At 43.1% G+C, this 14843-nt stretch overlaps 1 protein-coding gene across 1 annotated transcript; it reads left to right on the forward strand.

The window, feature by feature from the left end:
* Positions 1 to 1847: 1847 nt before the first annotated feature.
* On the forward strand, positions 1848 to 14125 carry BRI3 (brain protein I3). Its single transcript, XM_071760455.1, has 3 exons — positions 1848 to 2369; positions 3973 to 4090; positions 13736 to 14125. The coding sequence occupies exons 1-3, from the start codon at positions 2204 to 2206 to the stop codon at positions 13866 to 13868; spliced, it is 417 nt and encodes a 138-aa protein (XP_071616556.1). The 5' UTR covers positions 1848 to 2203; the 3' UTR covers positions 13869 to 14125.
* Positions 14126 to 14843: the final 718 nt, after the last annotated feature.

The following is a 14843-nucleotide window of genomic DNA, read 5'->3' on the forward strand; positions in this document are numbered from 1 at the left end:
ATTTACAGCCAGTATAGTTTTCTTATGCTTAAGAATGATCATAAAAGTCAAACCAAGTGAACCTAGGCAAGGCTACAGTGCTCAGAAATTAACTTTGTGAGTTTTAAAATCTCGTTATTTCAAAAGACTTTGCTCTGTCCCAAGCATAGTAAAGATTTTTTAAAATCCTGTTTCAATGTTTTGTAGATTTGTCCTCATGTAGTCAGAGTCAGTTTGTGTGGGTGACTTCCCTATTGTCAGCTCTTCCACACTTTCCCAAATCTCACTTCTTTAAAAGGAGGATTTTTCTTCATCACTTGACACACATTTTAAGGAAGTCTCTTTTCCCTAATGAGGAAGTTCTGCCTTGCCTTTGTGCCTTAAGATTTTTATTTCAAAAACCTCATGTAATATTTATACTATTACAGTTAGAATAAGCAAAAGCTTTCTTCAAAGTAGGCACGGTCTGTAAATGTCACTGCAAACTGTGAGCAGTGCTCCTTCCAGATGAGTCAGGCACTGCAAACTGGAGGGAGGAGGTGGAAAGCAAGAGGGCAGGGTTCCTCTCACCATCATGTGATGCTGGCACTGGCTTGGATTTTAGGTCGTGAAGTCTCAGTCCATATCTGTTTCAAGAATTTGTTTGATTTTGAGGCAAACTGTCTAATCTCTTGCCTTTATGTTTTTTTCCCCCTCTCCATGAAATGGGGTTAAGCCTTCCCTGCTGCTCAGGGGTGCTGTCATGGGAGCTGCTCTGTTTGCCATGGTGACAGGGGCTGTGTTGGTACCTGCAGTGAAGGACAAACCTGTGCATATTTAAAACACAGAAGATCTGCTGAATCAGACAGCTCAAGAATTGAAGTGTGGAAGGCAGAGGCTGGAGGTTTAATGGTAATAAAAGACATTTGAGAAAATTTCAGCATCTGGCCTGTCCAACCATTGAGAACTTGGATTTCAGAAGCAGCTCTGGAACTCATTTGTTCAGTTTGCTGTGCAGGAGAAAGCAGCAACCCTCTTACCTTCCTTTTACTTTAGTGTTTATTGAAACCATGTGAGATACTCTTTATTCCTCAGTCTCTTTTCAAAAACTTCCTCTTTTTACAGCATTCCCTTTCTGTGCCACTGTCCCCAGAGCTTGTTTTTCACTTTTAACACTCAAGTGCTACTCTTCCCAGTGGGGATCTACGAGTTTGCAGAAGTCACTGCAGAACTCGGCACTTTTTCCTGCCGTTTCTTAACTTTTTCTCAGGCTGGGGGCACAGGACATATATAAAGACACACACAAAGTCTCACTCCTTTTCCATCTTCCCAAAGCTCAGGTGAAGTCATTTGGCTACTATGATTCAAAGCGGCCCTGGGCATTATTACAGGTCAAAAATTGCTAATATTTTCTACGCCTCTGTTAATGCTCCCGGGTTCTCCCCGCGTTCAGACCCTCCCGCTGCACCCGGCTGCAACGAGATTTGGGACCAAGCCCACGAGTCCATCCTCGTCCTGTTCGGCCGGCCAGTTTCCAGCGGGGATTGCATTTCGGGAGAGGAACACTTGAAGGAAGGGGATGCGGAAAGGGGCCTCGGCGAGCACGTTAAAATCCCATTATCGGTTTAATGAAGAAACCATCTGCAGGCCCGGCCACTCGCCGTAGCGTGCAGCAAGCGGCCTGTCCCGCTGGCTGCGGCTCTCCCCTCCGCACCCATTCAGCAGGCTGGGGGCACCGCACCCTCCCAGCCCCGCTGCAGTCACAAGACCGGGGGTGGCGGGGGAAGGAGGGGCGGCTGCCGGGACGCGGCCCCTTTAAGGCCGAGGGTTTCCTGCGCCTCCCGGCGGCTCCCCCCGCGCCGCTTGGGAGCGGCGTCACGTGGGGCGCGGTCTTGTGACCGCCCGCGAGCGCAGCAGTCGGGGCCGCCGAGCGGGGAGGGGCCGCCCGCGCGCCAGGGGCCGCTCCGCCGCTTCAGACCCAAACCCCGTCCCCTCCCGCACCCCTCCCGCACCCCTCCCCGGCCCCCGCATCCCAACCCCGCGCCGGTCCGGCCCCGGATGCGCGTGCAGCCGCCGCCAGGGCGCTCGCGCCGCTGCTGAGGTCCGGCGCCCCCGGGCGGGGCGGAGGGGAGGGGCGGCGCCCGCCAAGTTGGGCGCTGAGGCGAGGGCGCCGCTTCCTCCTCGCCCTCCCGGCCCTCGCCGCACGGCTGCACGGGCAGGCAGCAGCGCCGCCGCCCCCCCCAGCATGGACAACAAACCCCTGCTGCAGGACCGGCCCCCCGCCTACAGCCCCGCCGCCCAGGGCGCGGGCTACGACTACGGGCAGAGCAACTACGGCGCCATCCCCCCCCCGCAGCCCGGTTTCCAGCCGCCCCCACCCTACCCCTACCCGGGCTCCGCGGCTGCCGCAGGTGGGTCTGAGGCGGCGGGGGAGGGCTGGCCGCCGGCTATGAGGGGGGCGAGGGGCTGCCGGCGTCTGGAGGAGAGCTTGAGCCCCGCTCCCCCCTTCCCTGGGACGGGAGGCGGCTCTGGAGAGGTTCTCCCCCCGCGGGGGGGATCGGAGGGGGCGGTGCTGAGGGTGCCCCGGGGGCCGCAGGGCTCTGAGAGGGCCGTGGCCTGCGCCGCTGAGGGGCTGCCCGGCAGAGCGGGAGAAACTCTTTAGCGTCCTGTGTGGGGCTTCCCTGTCAGGAACGGAGCGGTTGGAGCCTCTCAGTTTTCATGCTTCAAACCAGCGCACGGAGGAGGGTGCGCAGGTGTTGGAAGGCGTTACCTCCCTTTTCCCTCCTTCCCCAGGTGCCTTTGAAGTGTTTGTGCTTTGTCCTCCCTAAAATACCGACCGAGTTTGCATGCATCTCTCAGTGTGTGGTTTTACCACCTCTAAGAGACACAGCTGTGCTAGCAGTAACACAGCCCCCAAACTTCGACTTTTCTTTGCACGCTGTTCAGCGTGCTCTGGTTAGTTTGTTTTTTTTCTGATACACTTCAGTAGTCTTGGAGAGACTGAAGCAGGTGAGTAGATGCAGTGCTTTTGTTAACTGAATTAACGCTGGCTGCCGTCCAAGAAGTAGCCTCTCAGGCAAGACTTGGTAGAGTTAAGAGAGTGCTTCAAAAGTTAAAAAAACTCAAAACTTGACTGCGTCAGACACAGACCCCAGTCATTAAACACTGAATCTTGGGGACGTGGATTGGTTTCCTGCCTATAACTTGTTACATGTTTTCCTACAATTCAAACATTGATAACTATTTTCAGTTTATTTTTAAGTAGTGAGGTTTGTGGACTTCATAGATGCATAACCTGCAAATGTGAGAAATGTGCTGGGAGGGAAGCTCAAAACGAGTTACACCTGGGCAGAGTGTACCTTGTCTGTGTGACTAGACTGCAAACATCTAACCATCCCTTTAAAAGCATTTTTTTAAAAAAAATATGCAGTAATTAAAGGCTTGTGTTAGCTAGCTACAGCTGTTAAAATGACAAATTCAGTAGCTAACAACATGGATTTTCTGGAAGTTTTTTTTCTGCTTCCTTTCCACTTGGATCTCACCATTCCTACCTCTCTCTCCAGTTACAAATAGATTTATTATATATAAATTTAATATGTGGAAGTTAGGCTAGAAACGAAAGGGAGATGCATTGTTTCAACTACTTTTTCTGCTGGAGTGGAACAAAATGCAATACAAAATGTCCAGGAGTGAAATCTGTGATCATTGTTTGTTTAAGCTGTTTTTTCCTGCTGTTTCAACCCTGCATAGGGTTGAAACATTCTCAAAGTTAATTATTAGCTGAGTGACCTTTTTAGATGGCTAAATTGTGCTAGATACTCAGTTATGCAGTAGCCTTGGTATCAGCTGTGCCAAGCAGTATATTCCAGCTCTTGATTTTGGTAGAACTTCTCCAAGTGCTTAAGCAAAACTACATTTCTGATTTATTTTTTCCCGTGTTTTGTTTCTATACTTTTTAATTCTTATTTTTTCTTACCTCTGGTGATTAATTATTTTTTTTTTTTCTTATTTTAGGTTATGCTGTTCCTCCACCCATATCACAGCCAACCTATTCCAGCACATACACCATTATTCAGCAGCCTGCTACCACCACCACGTCTGTAGTAGTGGTTGGTGGCTGTCCTGCCTGCAGGTAAAATAGGTCTCTAGTTGGGAAATAAACTCAGTCTTGGCTCTTATTTTTTAAATTACATGTATCCATGTGTTCCTTCTTTTTCAATAGTTTATGTGTATATTAGAATGGAAATAACTGGAAAAGCACTAATATTTAGCAGTGGAGTTTTTTAATTCATGTAGTATAGGCTTGTCCTAATGGACTTGTGGGAGCTGCTATTATTACAGTAAGCTAAATACAAACATAAATCTGTTCTTTATGATGGAGGAAGATCTGTCAGTGGTACTTTTAATGAAAAGATAGTTCAGTCACAGATGTAAAAGGTCATTTCTTGGGGGAGAGGATGACAGGATTTCCTTTCTAATATGTTTATACCCAGTGATAGAGAGCAGAATGATTTTATTGCAAAACTTTGTGTAACATTTGACCATAGTCACTTCTCATCAATTGTGTGGAAAGGCTTCTGCTGCTGTGGTGTGTGTTCCCATTCCCAACATCCAAACCGTGCAAAACTAGGGGGTGTTATTGTCAATATTGGCTGAAAACAATATCTTAAGGCTTTAAAGTATCTTCTAATTTAGAAGTTCTTTTACTGCAGAAGAGCAGGGAGATTATTGGGCTTGATTCAAACTGTTAATCTGATGAAGTGGTGCAAATCAGAAGAAGTGGTCAGCTGTTAGTTGGAGTTGCAACAAGAGAACAGCTTCCCCCTCAGAGATTAACATCCATAAAAAAAGGGAAGGATGCATTCTTGTTTCCACATCAGGGGTGTAAGTCAGCTGTTGGTCCCTTTCCACTTCTCAGTTCTCGTCCCAGGATATTAACTCGTGGGTGTGGGCAGCCAGATTACTGCTGCCCCTGGCCAGCTCTGACTCAAATGCAGAATCATTCCCCTTCTGTTAAAATGTCTGGGAATTACCCTTATGGTGATTTGCAAGGTAGGCACTTGCAGGTCTGAGCCCTTGCTTGCCCATTTCAAAATGTGTAGGAAACAGACTTGCTGGAATAGCTGAAATGCTCCCAGGTTTCAGCGTGGTAAATATCACAGATTGACATTGTGGCTGATGCCTTTTGGTTTTGGTTTTGTTAGAATTGATGTTTGAGAGACAGTGCCTGCATTTGAAGGTAGATTCAAATAAGTATTTTGTGGTGGTGTGTAAAAACAGATGCCTGCTGAAATGCCACTAGTTAAGGCTGAAAAACCTGCACCAGCTAGAGGTATTGCTCTAGAAACTGTAAGCTTTAAACGGGGGGGGGGAAAGTGATGACTGAGCTGCTCAGAGGATATGGTAGATCCTGCCACCAGAGTAATTACATTGAAATGCTTATGTTCTAGCTCAATCAGAAGACAGGAAAGATGTTATGCATTGCTTGGTAAACAGCATGCAATGTGCTTTTCCAGACCCTCTGTTCCTAAATCCAGTCAATCTCAACATTTTACTATGAATCTAGTCTTTGCAATAACTTAGGTTGGTAGGTTCTTGCTGCTGTGCTTAGGATTTCTTGATTTTTTTTTTTTTTTTTTTTTTAGTTTGTTTTGTTTGGGTTTTTTTGTTTGGTTGGTTTTTTCCCCTGGAAGTTACTCTGGGATGCTCTGTGAGATACCTTTGAAACAATCATTTCCAAGTATATCTTAGCTTTTGACAAGTTTGGGAAAACAGGTAATCTTTTGTATGGTGTTAAGTGACTTCAGGAATAGTTTTCTAAAGTCATCAGACTTGCTCTGCTGGAGGTACCCAGTGCTCTTTTTCTTCACAGGAAAAGTCAAAATGTCAGGGTAGGAGGGAGAAATCTGATTGCTCATCTTTTGACTAGTTAAGAAATTAAGATAGTCTGGTCCTTCAGAGGAAAGACAGGGAGGCTGTGTGGGAAGCATAATGTTAGACATTCACCACAACCTGCAGGGTCAGTGTTTGAGTTCTGGAAGGTCACACTGGCTGCTTCTCTTAGAGAAAGAACTCGTAATCCTCTTTGACTGCTCAAGACCTTAAACATAGTTCTAGTTTACTCTTCTCAGCCTGGAAACCTATTTTGTGAAGAATGCTACAAGCAGCTGTACTCTGAATACAGCAGTGAACAGAAAAGTTGTTGAAAAGGCATTGATAAACATAAAAAGCTATCAATGGTACATAAAAACCATTATTAAACTGCTAAGTCTGTTACACTCCTGATATGATGTGTTTTTAAGAGAAGTCCATCTGCTTTGGATCATGATAAAAAAAATGCATTGTCTGTGGCTGTGGAATAGTGTAACATACAGAGCAGGCTAAAACCCACTGAGAGGATTTTGCCATCAGAATTACAAACCAGTCTTTTGCACTTTGGCAGTTTTAAATGTGTTGCTAATTGGAATCAAACCCATCTCCAACCTAAAGTAAATGGTGTTGAGGAGAAATGTGCAGTATTGGTCTGTTACATGGTTGGGAATCTGTTTTGTTGCAGTCACAAATGATCTTGGGATTAATAAATGAAACCGTTTATTATTAGGCTTGATTTATGGTATAAAGGCATAAAAAGTACAAAGTATCTCCATAGGTTGTATGCCTCTGGTCACTATGTAATTGCATTCCTTCTGAACTATTGCTGGTTCTCAGGGATGACTCTTCTGTCTTGCAAGCTGTACCTCTTGCCTAGAGTTATTAATTAGTCACATCATCCTTATTCATCACTGGTCAGTGTTGCTTTCTAATTACAGACTTCAGAGTTCATGTATGTCCCATCCTTCCTTGCATCATTAAAATGTCTGGGGTAGTTGTAGTCCTGCACAGAGAATTAAGCTGTGTTGCAGCACCTTGTCAGCTTTATTGCTTACAGCTGACATCTATGGATTGGTCAGCTCCTGCTTTTAAACCATTTTATTTTGCCAAGTACAGATTGAATCATTACAGCCTCTAATGCTAGAGATCCAGTCATGTAGTTATCTTTTTAGCTTGGAGAATGCAGTCTGGCTGCTTCTCTCATGGTCACTTTCATTTTCTTTTTCTCCATCTTGTCTTGTTGAGTAGAAGAAACTGCAAAGGGATGTTTGCTTTCTTATTACTTAACAGAAGAAAGATCCCTTTAAAACTTACTAAAATGTTCGCTTCATCTGATGCTTGCAGAAGCTGGTTCTTTCAAAACTGGGACAGACCTTGTGATGGGCCCTGTTGGGTTTTTATTTTCCTGTTTAACAAGTACTCAGTTGTTGGGAGAAGGGGTGAGGGAAAGGACATAGGCTGCTGCATTCTGGGAGCTTTCTTTTCTGACAGTTGCAAAACTTCTTGAAGTATTGCAGTTGGTCCCAAATTATAATAATACTCTTCAAGCTTCTTCCAGGACTGGAAGATGAGACAAGTTTGATTAATATTTTATTCTCAAATGTTTTACAAACCTTGTCCCTGTCATACTGGTTTATGTGAGTGTGTGTTAGTGTTTTTTTAGGGGTAGTGGGCTGGGTTTGTTCATGTTTCTGGGTTTTTTTGTTGCTGTTTTTGGTGGGGTTTTTGTGGTTTGGTGTTTTGTTTTGTTTTTTTTTTTTGTTTTGTTTTTGGTTTTGTTTTTTTTTTTTTTTTTTTGGGTTGTTTTTTTTTTTTTTTTTTTTTTGTGTGTGTGTGTTTGTTTGTTTTGTTTTGTTTGGGTTTTTGTGCTCACCAAGTAGCAGGTTCTCAGGTTTTGGTTAAGATTTTGTTTTCTTCAATTAAGTGCATGTCTCCTGAGAGAACAGACTCTGGAAAAATTGCACTCAGGTGATAAAGTTCTTCAAAACTTCAGTCTGCTGATTTTACCTCAGTTACTTTAATCACAAAAGCTGTGTGTGGTTTGGCAGAAAGCCATTCAGGTTATTGGTTTTCCATGGTTATTCACAACAGCAATATTTAAACTTTATGTAACTATTCCTAATATAATGCCATAGTATGTACTGTTGAAATATGCAAGGAATCAAAAACAAAACTGAACAAAACCCCCTATCTGTTCAGAGAGCAAGTCTGATACTTTGAGGAGAACCTGCAGATTTTTGGTTTCCAGCAGCAGGCTGGTGTGCTAGAGATCCTTCTGAATCTCGTGAGTACAGCCAGCTTTGAAATACCAAGAGTCTAATATGGAGGAATGGGAGCTTCTGATGCTGCTTTTTGGCACAGAGCTGATCAGCCTGTGCTGGGAGCAGCCTCACTCCAGATTGCAGCTTTCCCAAGTGTGTGCTGTTGAGGCAGATCAGGGCGTTCATCCCCGTTGTGCTGGAACTGGGTGGCTGGAGCAGTCAGGACATGAAATTCAGCCATGACTGATGCACGTGACTGCCAAGAAGAAAGCCTTGATACAGCACCCTTGAGCAGATGCCATGACTCTGCCATTTAGAATTAGTGACTAGGACAGCAAGCACACAGCTGCTTGGTGGGTAGGCACTTAACCTAAGCCCAGAAGAGGAGGTGGTAAACCTGGTAATGGGGTCCCAAGTGAGAACAGCATGGCTCTTACTGTTTCTGAGGATTTTTGTGCTACTGGTCCGAATTGATTTGTGGACAGTAATCAAAACACATTTTGCTAATTAATGAGACTTCATATAATTGTTACAGGAGGAATGTATTGCCTAGTTGCACCTCATGAAAAGGATAATCTGGTCCCTAACATCCAGTCTGTCACAGGACCTGAGTTGATGGCTTTTTTTTTTTTTTTTTTTAATTATCAGTGTCACCATTTGTCTTGGTGTCTATATTCTTATAATTAGGATTTATTTATAGTAATGACTTGTTCTGGGTGAAAGGAGAAAGCTGATCTTGTTTGTTGGTAACCAGAGGTAACACTGTTTTGGCTGTGCATGCAGATGAGTGAGGAATAAACACACCAGGTCTCAGTCTAGTTCATCATGGATACAGAGAATTTAAACTGGCATGCTTAGCCTTACCGGTGAGGCCAAATTGTTGCTGGGGAGCCATGAAGCTTGTCTCTTAATTAGTGTGTTCTCAGAACTGGAATGAAAGCAGTGGTGCTGCTGCAGAGGAGGAGGCTGTGATTTGTAGGCATTTCAAGAAAGACAACAGCTAGATACAAGCTGTTCCCATTGGCAGCATTTCTCTAGCTCTGCAGCCAGCCCCCTGTATAGGAAGTGGGGCATAAAGCATATGTTCAGATAAGTCTGCACATACTGTGGTGTCTTCTACTTGAAGGGCACTTTTAAGAGTAATTGCATTTACATATATGTACAACTTAGGTTGAGGAGGGCATAGCCAGTAGCTAGGTATAGATTCAGGCTCCTTTGTGGGACTATAGATCAACAGCCATTCAACCTCCCTTCGAGCTGAGGCTAGAGGAGCTGGCACCTCTCTTCATGGCAATTAAGGTTGTAAACATCCCTTGCCTAGTCAGTACTTGCATATATAATTGTCTGTTCCTTTTCTTCTCTTTGCAGATGAAATTTAAACATGCTTAACCTAGCTGCAGTTGTTGCATTAGCTAGAGCAGACATAAAGGAAAGCTTTTGTTCTCATGTTCAGAAAAGATCTGGTGTGCAGCTTCTGAAGTCCATGCTTGTCTCTGGTCTGATACTCCCACTGAAGTCTAAAGCTAAAGACTTGACCAGGCTCAGGGGCAGGAGATGGGATGCTGATTTCAAAATCCCACTCAGTTGATTGGTGAGGAGGATCTGGGTAGAAGACAGTTCATACATCCTTAAGTGAAGTACAGTTTCTTTTCAGGTCTTGCAGAGCTTGTCATCAGCCAAGCTGTCTCTGATTACCTGGGCTGACCCTTCAACTTTATTTGTAGGGGGTGAAAAATGCTGATAAGCATACATTTAAATATTGTGATTTAGTATTAGGTATAAAAATACATGTGTTCAGTAGTACTGAGGCTGTGTCTGCAAATCTCACTATTGGCCCTCTCATCCTGAGTATTTGACTTAAGATAGTAATGTATTAAGACTTATTTAAAAGAAGGGGGTTGTCTGAAAATTAATTTGGTTTTAAATACTTGTCAGTGGGAATAACTGACCTTACTTCACGGAGTTGGCAGCTGCAGATATAGCTTAAATCCAAGATGCTGTTTGCAGTATAAATAAACCTTTCCACTTTATTTTTAGATTGGGAGTGGTGCAGTTATAATCAGCTTTTATGTAGTTTATGCTGTAGGACAAAATTTATGTTTGGTTACATTAGTGAATCTACAGTTTTGAATATGAAGTCTCTAATTACTCTGTAGTTCAAATAAGATGCACAAGTAAAAACTGAAATATTCTGTGTTTATATGAAGTATTGCTTTTTTCTCTTGCTATATTTAGTAACTGGCTAAGCAGCATTTGGGTAAGTGTTCATCCAAAATTAGGTGGTGACACAAATCAACAGAAGCCAGAAAGTGTTTGTGTAGCCAATGCTGTAGCAGTGGTCTCACATCCATAGATGAGTTGGGAACTGGCTCTGAAATAAGTTATATTGTGGTGGAGGTCACACAGATACAGTTCTGGCAAGCTTGCCAAGTGACTCCCTTCTTGCTGACTTGGTCTGCTGCTTGGCTGTGCTGTCCCTGGTTTTCCTCTGTTCCTGATGCAATGGGGCTTCCTGTGGCTGCTTTGTTCCTCACTGCTCCTTTTCCCTGGGTCTGCTATTGAATATGGATGGTGATTATTTGTCTGTTTATTTTAAGTTGGTGTTTTGCATTACCCTGAATAACAAGCAAGGGAGTTTAAAATAAATGCTATTTAACGTGTCAAGGAGATCTGCTGACCAATAGGCTTGGGCCTTGCAAGCTGATTAAGAGGGTTGATTGTAATGGGTTAGACAGCAGTCACCTGTACTTGTGTTTGTAGCTACTCAGGGCTGACCAGAAGTACCCTGATTGATCCCTCTCTAATTTTTATTAGTGTGTTTATTCTTTAAAGTCAGATCAAAAACTGTCTGCTTATAATTTTAACTAAACACACTGGCTCACATGTCACACAGGTAGACTTCAGGGCAGGAGCTGAATGTGGAATTTTCATTCAGAGATAAGGAGAAGATTAAAAACACAAAGCAAGCATGTTGCAGGAGGGGAATGCTCAATTATTGCAAATGAAAATGCTGGCATTAGTGTAACAGCAAAAGAGGGCAGGAAATACAATAGACTTAATGTGCTCTGTAGTGCACCTAGTGTATGTTTGGTGTCATTGAAATGCCTGAAAAATGGACTTTGCCTTTCTTGGATGGCTCTGAAGTATTAAAAACTTCCTAAATCTGTTAATTACTCAGAATGGTCCAGATTGTGTCTCAGTCTCTTGGTAAGCATAGTAAGTTACTGTGTTAACCTGGGGACTGGGGAAAAGGAGAAGCCTCTGAGGGTGCTCAGCATTTAATGTATTGCCACGAGTACCAATTGACACTTCTGTGTCCAGGGCTGCCATTTTTGGTTGAACACTTCTTTCCTTTCTCTCACTGTATCCAACCAGTCTGGCCATTGAAACGGTTTTGAATTGATTTGCATTTTAGTCCTATTAGCAGGTTCTTCCCAGGAGATGGCTGGTAGCACATTTTTCCCTGGTGAACTTCTTGTTCTTATCTCTCCCCACACACAGATGTCAGCGTTCCAGAGTAAATCTTGCATTGTTGTGGTAAAACAAAGTGCTTGCAGATAGATGGAGCTCTGGCTGTGTGCCTGCGGGCCAGAGGGGTGATGTTAATGCTCAGTTTGTAGGAGTAGCCACAAGGAACAGCACAGGCTGCAAAAGTCTGAGCTTTGGGACACCTGTGTGCTGAGCACAGAATCTGTATGGTGGTTTGCACTTCAGTCTACGTCTGTCAACTTTTTGTCTTAAAAGGAGTATTATTGAGGATATGAAACTAAAAAACTACTGCTGGGATCAATTGTACCTTGACAGTACCTTTATACCACGTACAAATTGACTTCTAACACAAGAACTTTGTAAACAAATACCAAGTTCATCAAAAGGAGGGGACTGATGTTGAAAGTTTAATGAACAGGAAATTGTGTGTTCGGATTTGAAGTAACTTAACATTTTTGGATCTGTGTTTTGAAAAGCCTTTGACCTCTTACAATGGTTGTGGGGAAGGAGAATGGTTAAGTTCCATCAGGTTGTAACGTTTTAGCCACTTGCAGTAAGGAAATGGTCTGTGAGTCTGCAGCTTTCCTCCTTCAGTCTGTTTGCATGTACAATAGGGTGTGCCTGTTCTGTAGGGAAATAACTTGTTGGCCTTTGCACCTTGCTTGTAGTGTGTATTCCAAGGTTGCTCAGCTTTGTTTCTGTTGACCTTCACTGTACCAGGGAATCCAAGAGCACACATCTTGTTCAAGTTTTTTGTTAAACTCCAGATTTTGACTGTTCAGTACAGATGCTCAAATTTCTTCTGTCTGAACACTTAGAGCTTTGCTGTCTGGATTCATTTTGGGGGAGCATTTAAGAAAAAAGGGATTGAATTTTAGGTCAATTTCTGTTGTTACAAAACTGTGCTGTGAAACAGAGTTTCTCACGTGGGATGGACACTCAGTTTGGGACTCAGCTGGAGCCAAATGACATCAATAGTATATTCAGTTCTAAAGGGACACCACTTTTTGAAAACAGAAACCCTGAACACCTACTGAAGGTTCTTTTTGATAATGAAGTGTGTTTACCCTTTGGACTTCTCTGGCAAACATTGACTTGTGCTCATTTCCCATAGGAAAAAGCTGAGAAAAAAGTACTAAATCATCAGATCAAAACAGGAAGGAAACAAGAATTATTTTTTTTTTTTTTAAAGGACTCTAGAGTTCATATACTGCAGGAGACTTGAGGTTGAATGAACTGAGAGGGTTCACTCCAGGATAATTGTGGAAACTTAGGTAGGCAAAGCATATGAAACAAGCGTGGCTGCTGCCTGTTGTAAAAGTCATAAAAAAGTGAGAAATTTAGTTATTTGGTGTGTAATAATCAATACAACAGCACCAGTACAGTGCCTTAGCACTGTATCTTTCCAGAAGAGTCAGTAAATTATTTTAAAAGGAGGCTGCTTTTCATTTTTTAGTGTTAGTGACACCAAGGTTTAGTTCTATGAAACTCTATCTTCACCTATAAAGAAACACTTGACCCCAAGAAGGGCTGGCAAGGAGTAGTTTAATACTTGCTTATACTCTTTGTCCTGAATGGGAGTTCTTTTATTCCAGTGTTATTTTCTTGGCAGGGCTAGCTGAGCTGGGATGCAGGGGTACAGAAGGAGAGCATGACTTCAGCTTCTGTAGGGACCAGAGATGGCTGCAGAGGCTCAGGCTTCCATATTAAAGCTTTCTGAATTAAGAATATGTGTGGTTTGTTCTCTCTGTAGAGCAGGTGCTACACCTGTGTGTATTTTTCAGTGTGCTTGCATTAACCACCATCTGGAGCTGACACAACTGCTCAGGGGTGCAGTGGCTACGTATTGTTGTATGGACCAGTCCTGGATTGCAGAGGAATGGTTGCTGTCTGGAACTTAACAGCTTTTAAACTTACCTACAGTCTGATCACCTGTAAATTTCCTGGTTTTAATGTAGTATAATCAAAGCCTTCTCTTCCAAGTTATGAAAACAAAAGCCTTTCCAAGGAAAAAAACCCAATAACAATTCCAAACTCTGTGCTTTATCTTGCTGTAGAAAATTGTGGGGTTTTTAGGGCCTGTCAGATCACAAAGTGGCAACTTTGGGATAAACTTGGTGGGTGTCCTTGACTGAGTCTGTTTTCCATTTTTACAGGGTTGGCGTGTTGGAAGACACCTTCACCTGTCTTGGTGTTTTGTGTGCTATTGTGTTCTTTCCAATTGGGATTCTGTTCTGTCTTGCACTGAGGCAGAGAAGATGCCCTAATTGTGGGGCAGCTTTTGGCTGAGGGGATGAACGTGGACGTGCTTATGGGAGCTACAACTGTTAGCATACTCTTTCTAATGTAAATGTCATGTACAATCATTTTATTTGCTTCAGACCTGTTTTGTAAAGTGTGAAAAAAATTTAGTCTCTTGCATGTAATTTAAACATAATCTTTTAAGAGCATGTGCATTGCAAAACATGAAAACCCAACTTGTTTTCCATGTTTAGTGGCACCTGTTGACAACTAAATAAAACTGCTTTTCCTTTTGCAATCCTCAACTTGTGGCTGGATTATTAAGTATATGACTAACATGTCTGATAATGTATAGTCTGAAAGTAGAGTTAGTAATCCTAGCTACAAAGAAGGATAACTTTTGTTAGGATCCTTATGATAGAAAAGGAGACCTGGTTTAGGGCTGTACTTATTTAAGCTCATCGGATGCTTTTGAGGAACGTTAAGTGTTGTGTGTGTTCTACCACTGTGAATGGATGCTCTGTCTTCTGAAGGCACTGGTAATAACAAACAGGAAGAGCTGTATTTTAATTAGTGAGGATTTTCTTGGAGACACACACATGCCCTCCAAGGCAGTGTCCTGTCTGCTACAGCAACAGCTTCCTGGCACTGTGGAACAGGTTATTACTTCACAGAGCACTCTGCTCTAGAAAGAGCAGCTGTGGCACTGCCATCTAGGAGCTGGCCTGTGTAAAGGTTTTTTGCATTTCAGATTATTTAATTGTGATACTGAATAACTGAAAGTTTGTAGAATCTATGTTGATGTGCCTCTAATACACTTTAGAAAATGAGCTCAAGTGAAAATGGTGTTTCAAAATAGGCCAGTGGATACTTATAAAAGGTTCCTTAGCAAATGAAGTATCCTCAGCCTTGAACTTTAAAGGCAGAGTTGAGAGGTGGAATGAGGGGACTCTACCTCTGCAGCCATCACATGCTCATATACTATTTTTTGATACTAAGTAACTGAAAGGCATTTCACATGAC

The sequence above is a fragment of the Heliangelus exortis genome, chromosome 17 (assembly GCF_036169615.1).
Source record: "Heliangelus exortis chromosome 17, bHelExo1.hap1, whole genome shotgun sequence".
Lineage (NCBI taxonomy): Eukaryota > Metazoa > Chordata > Aves > Apodiformes > Trochilidae > Heliangelus > Heliangelus exortis.

Coding starts and splice junctions, on each gene's coding strand:
- BRI3 (XM_071760455.1), top strand. CDS start 2,204: ATGGACAACAAACCCCTGCTGCAGGACCGGCCCCCCGCCTACAGCCCC. Junction 2,370..3,972: donor GGGCTCCGCGGCTGCCGCAG/GTGGGTCTGAGG, acceptor TTCTTATTTTAG/GTTATGCTGTTCCTCCACCC. Junction 4,091..13,735: donor GGTGGCTGTCCTGCCTGCAG/GTAAAATAGGTC, acceptor CCATTTTTACAG/GGTTGGCGTGTTGGAAGACA.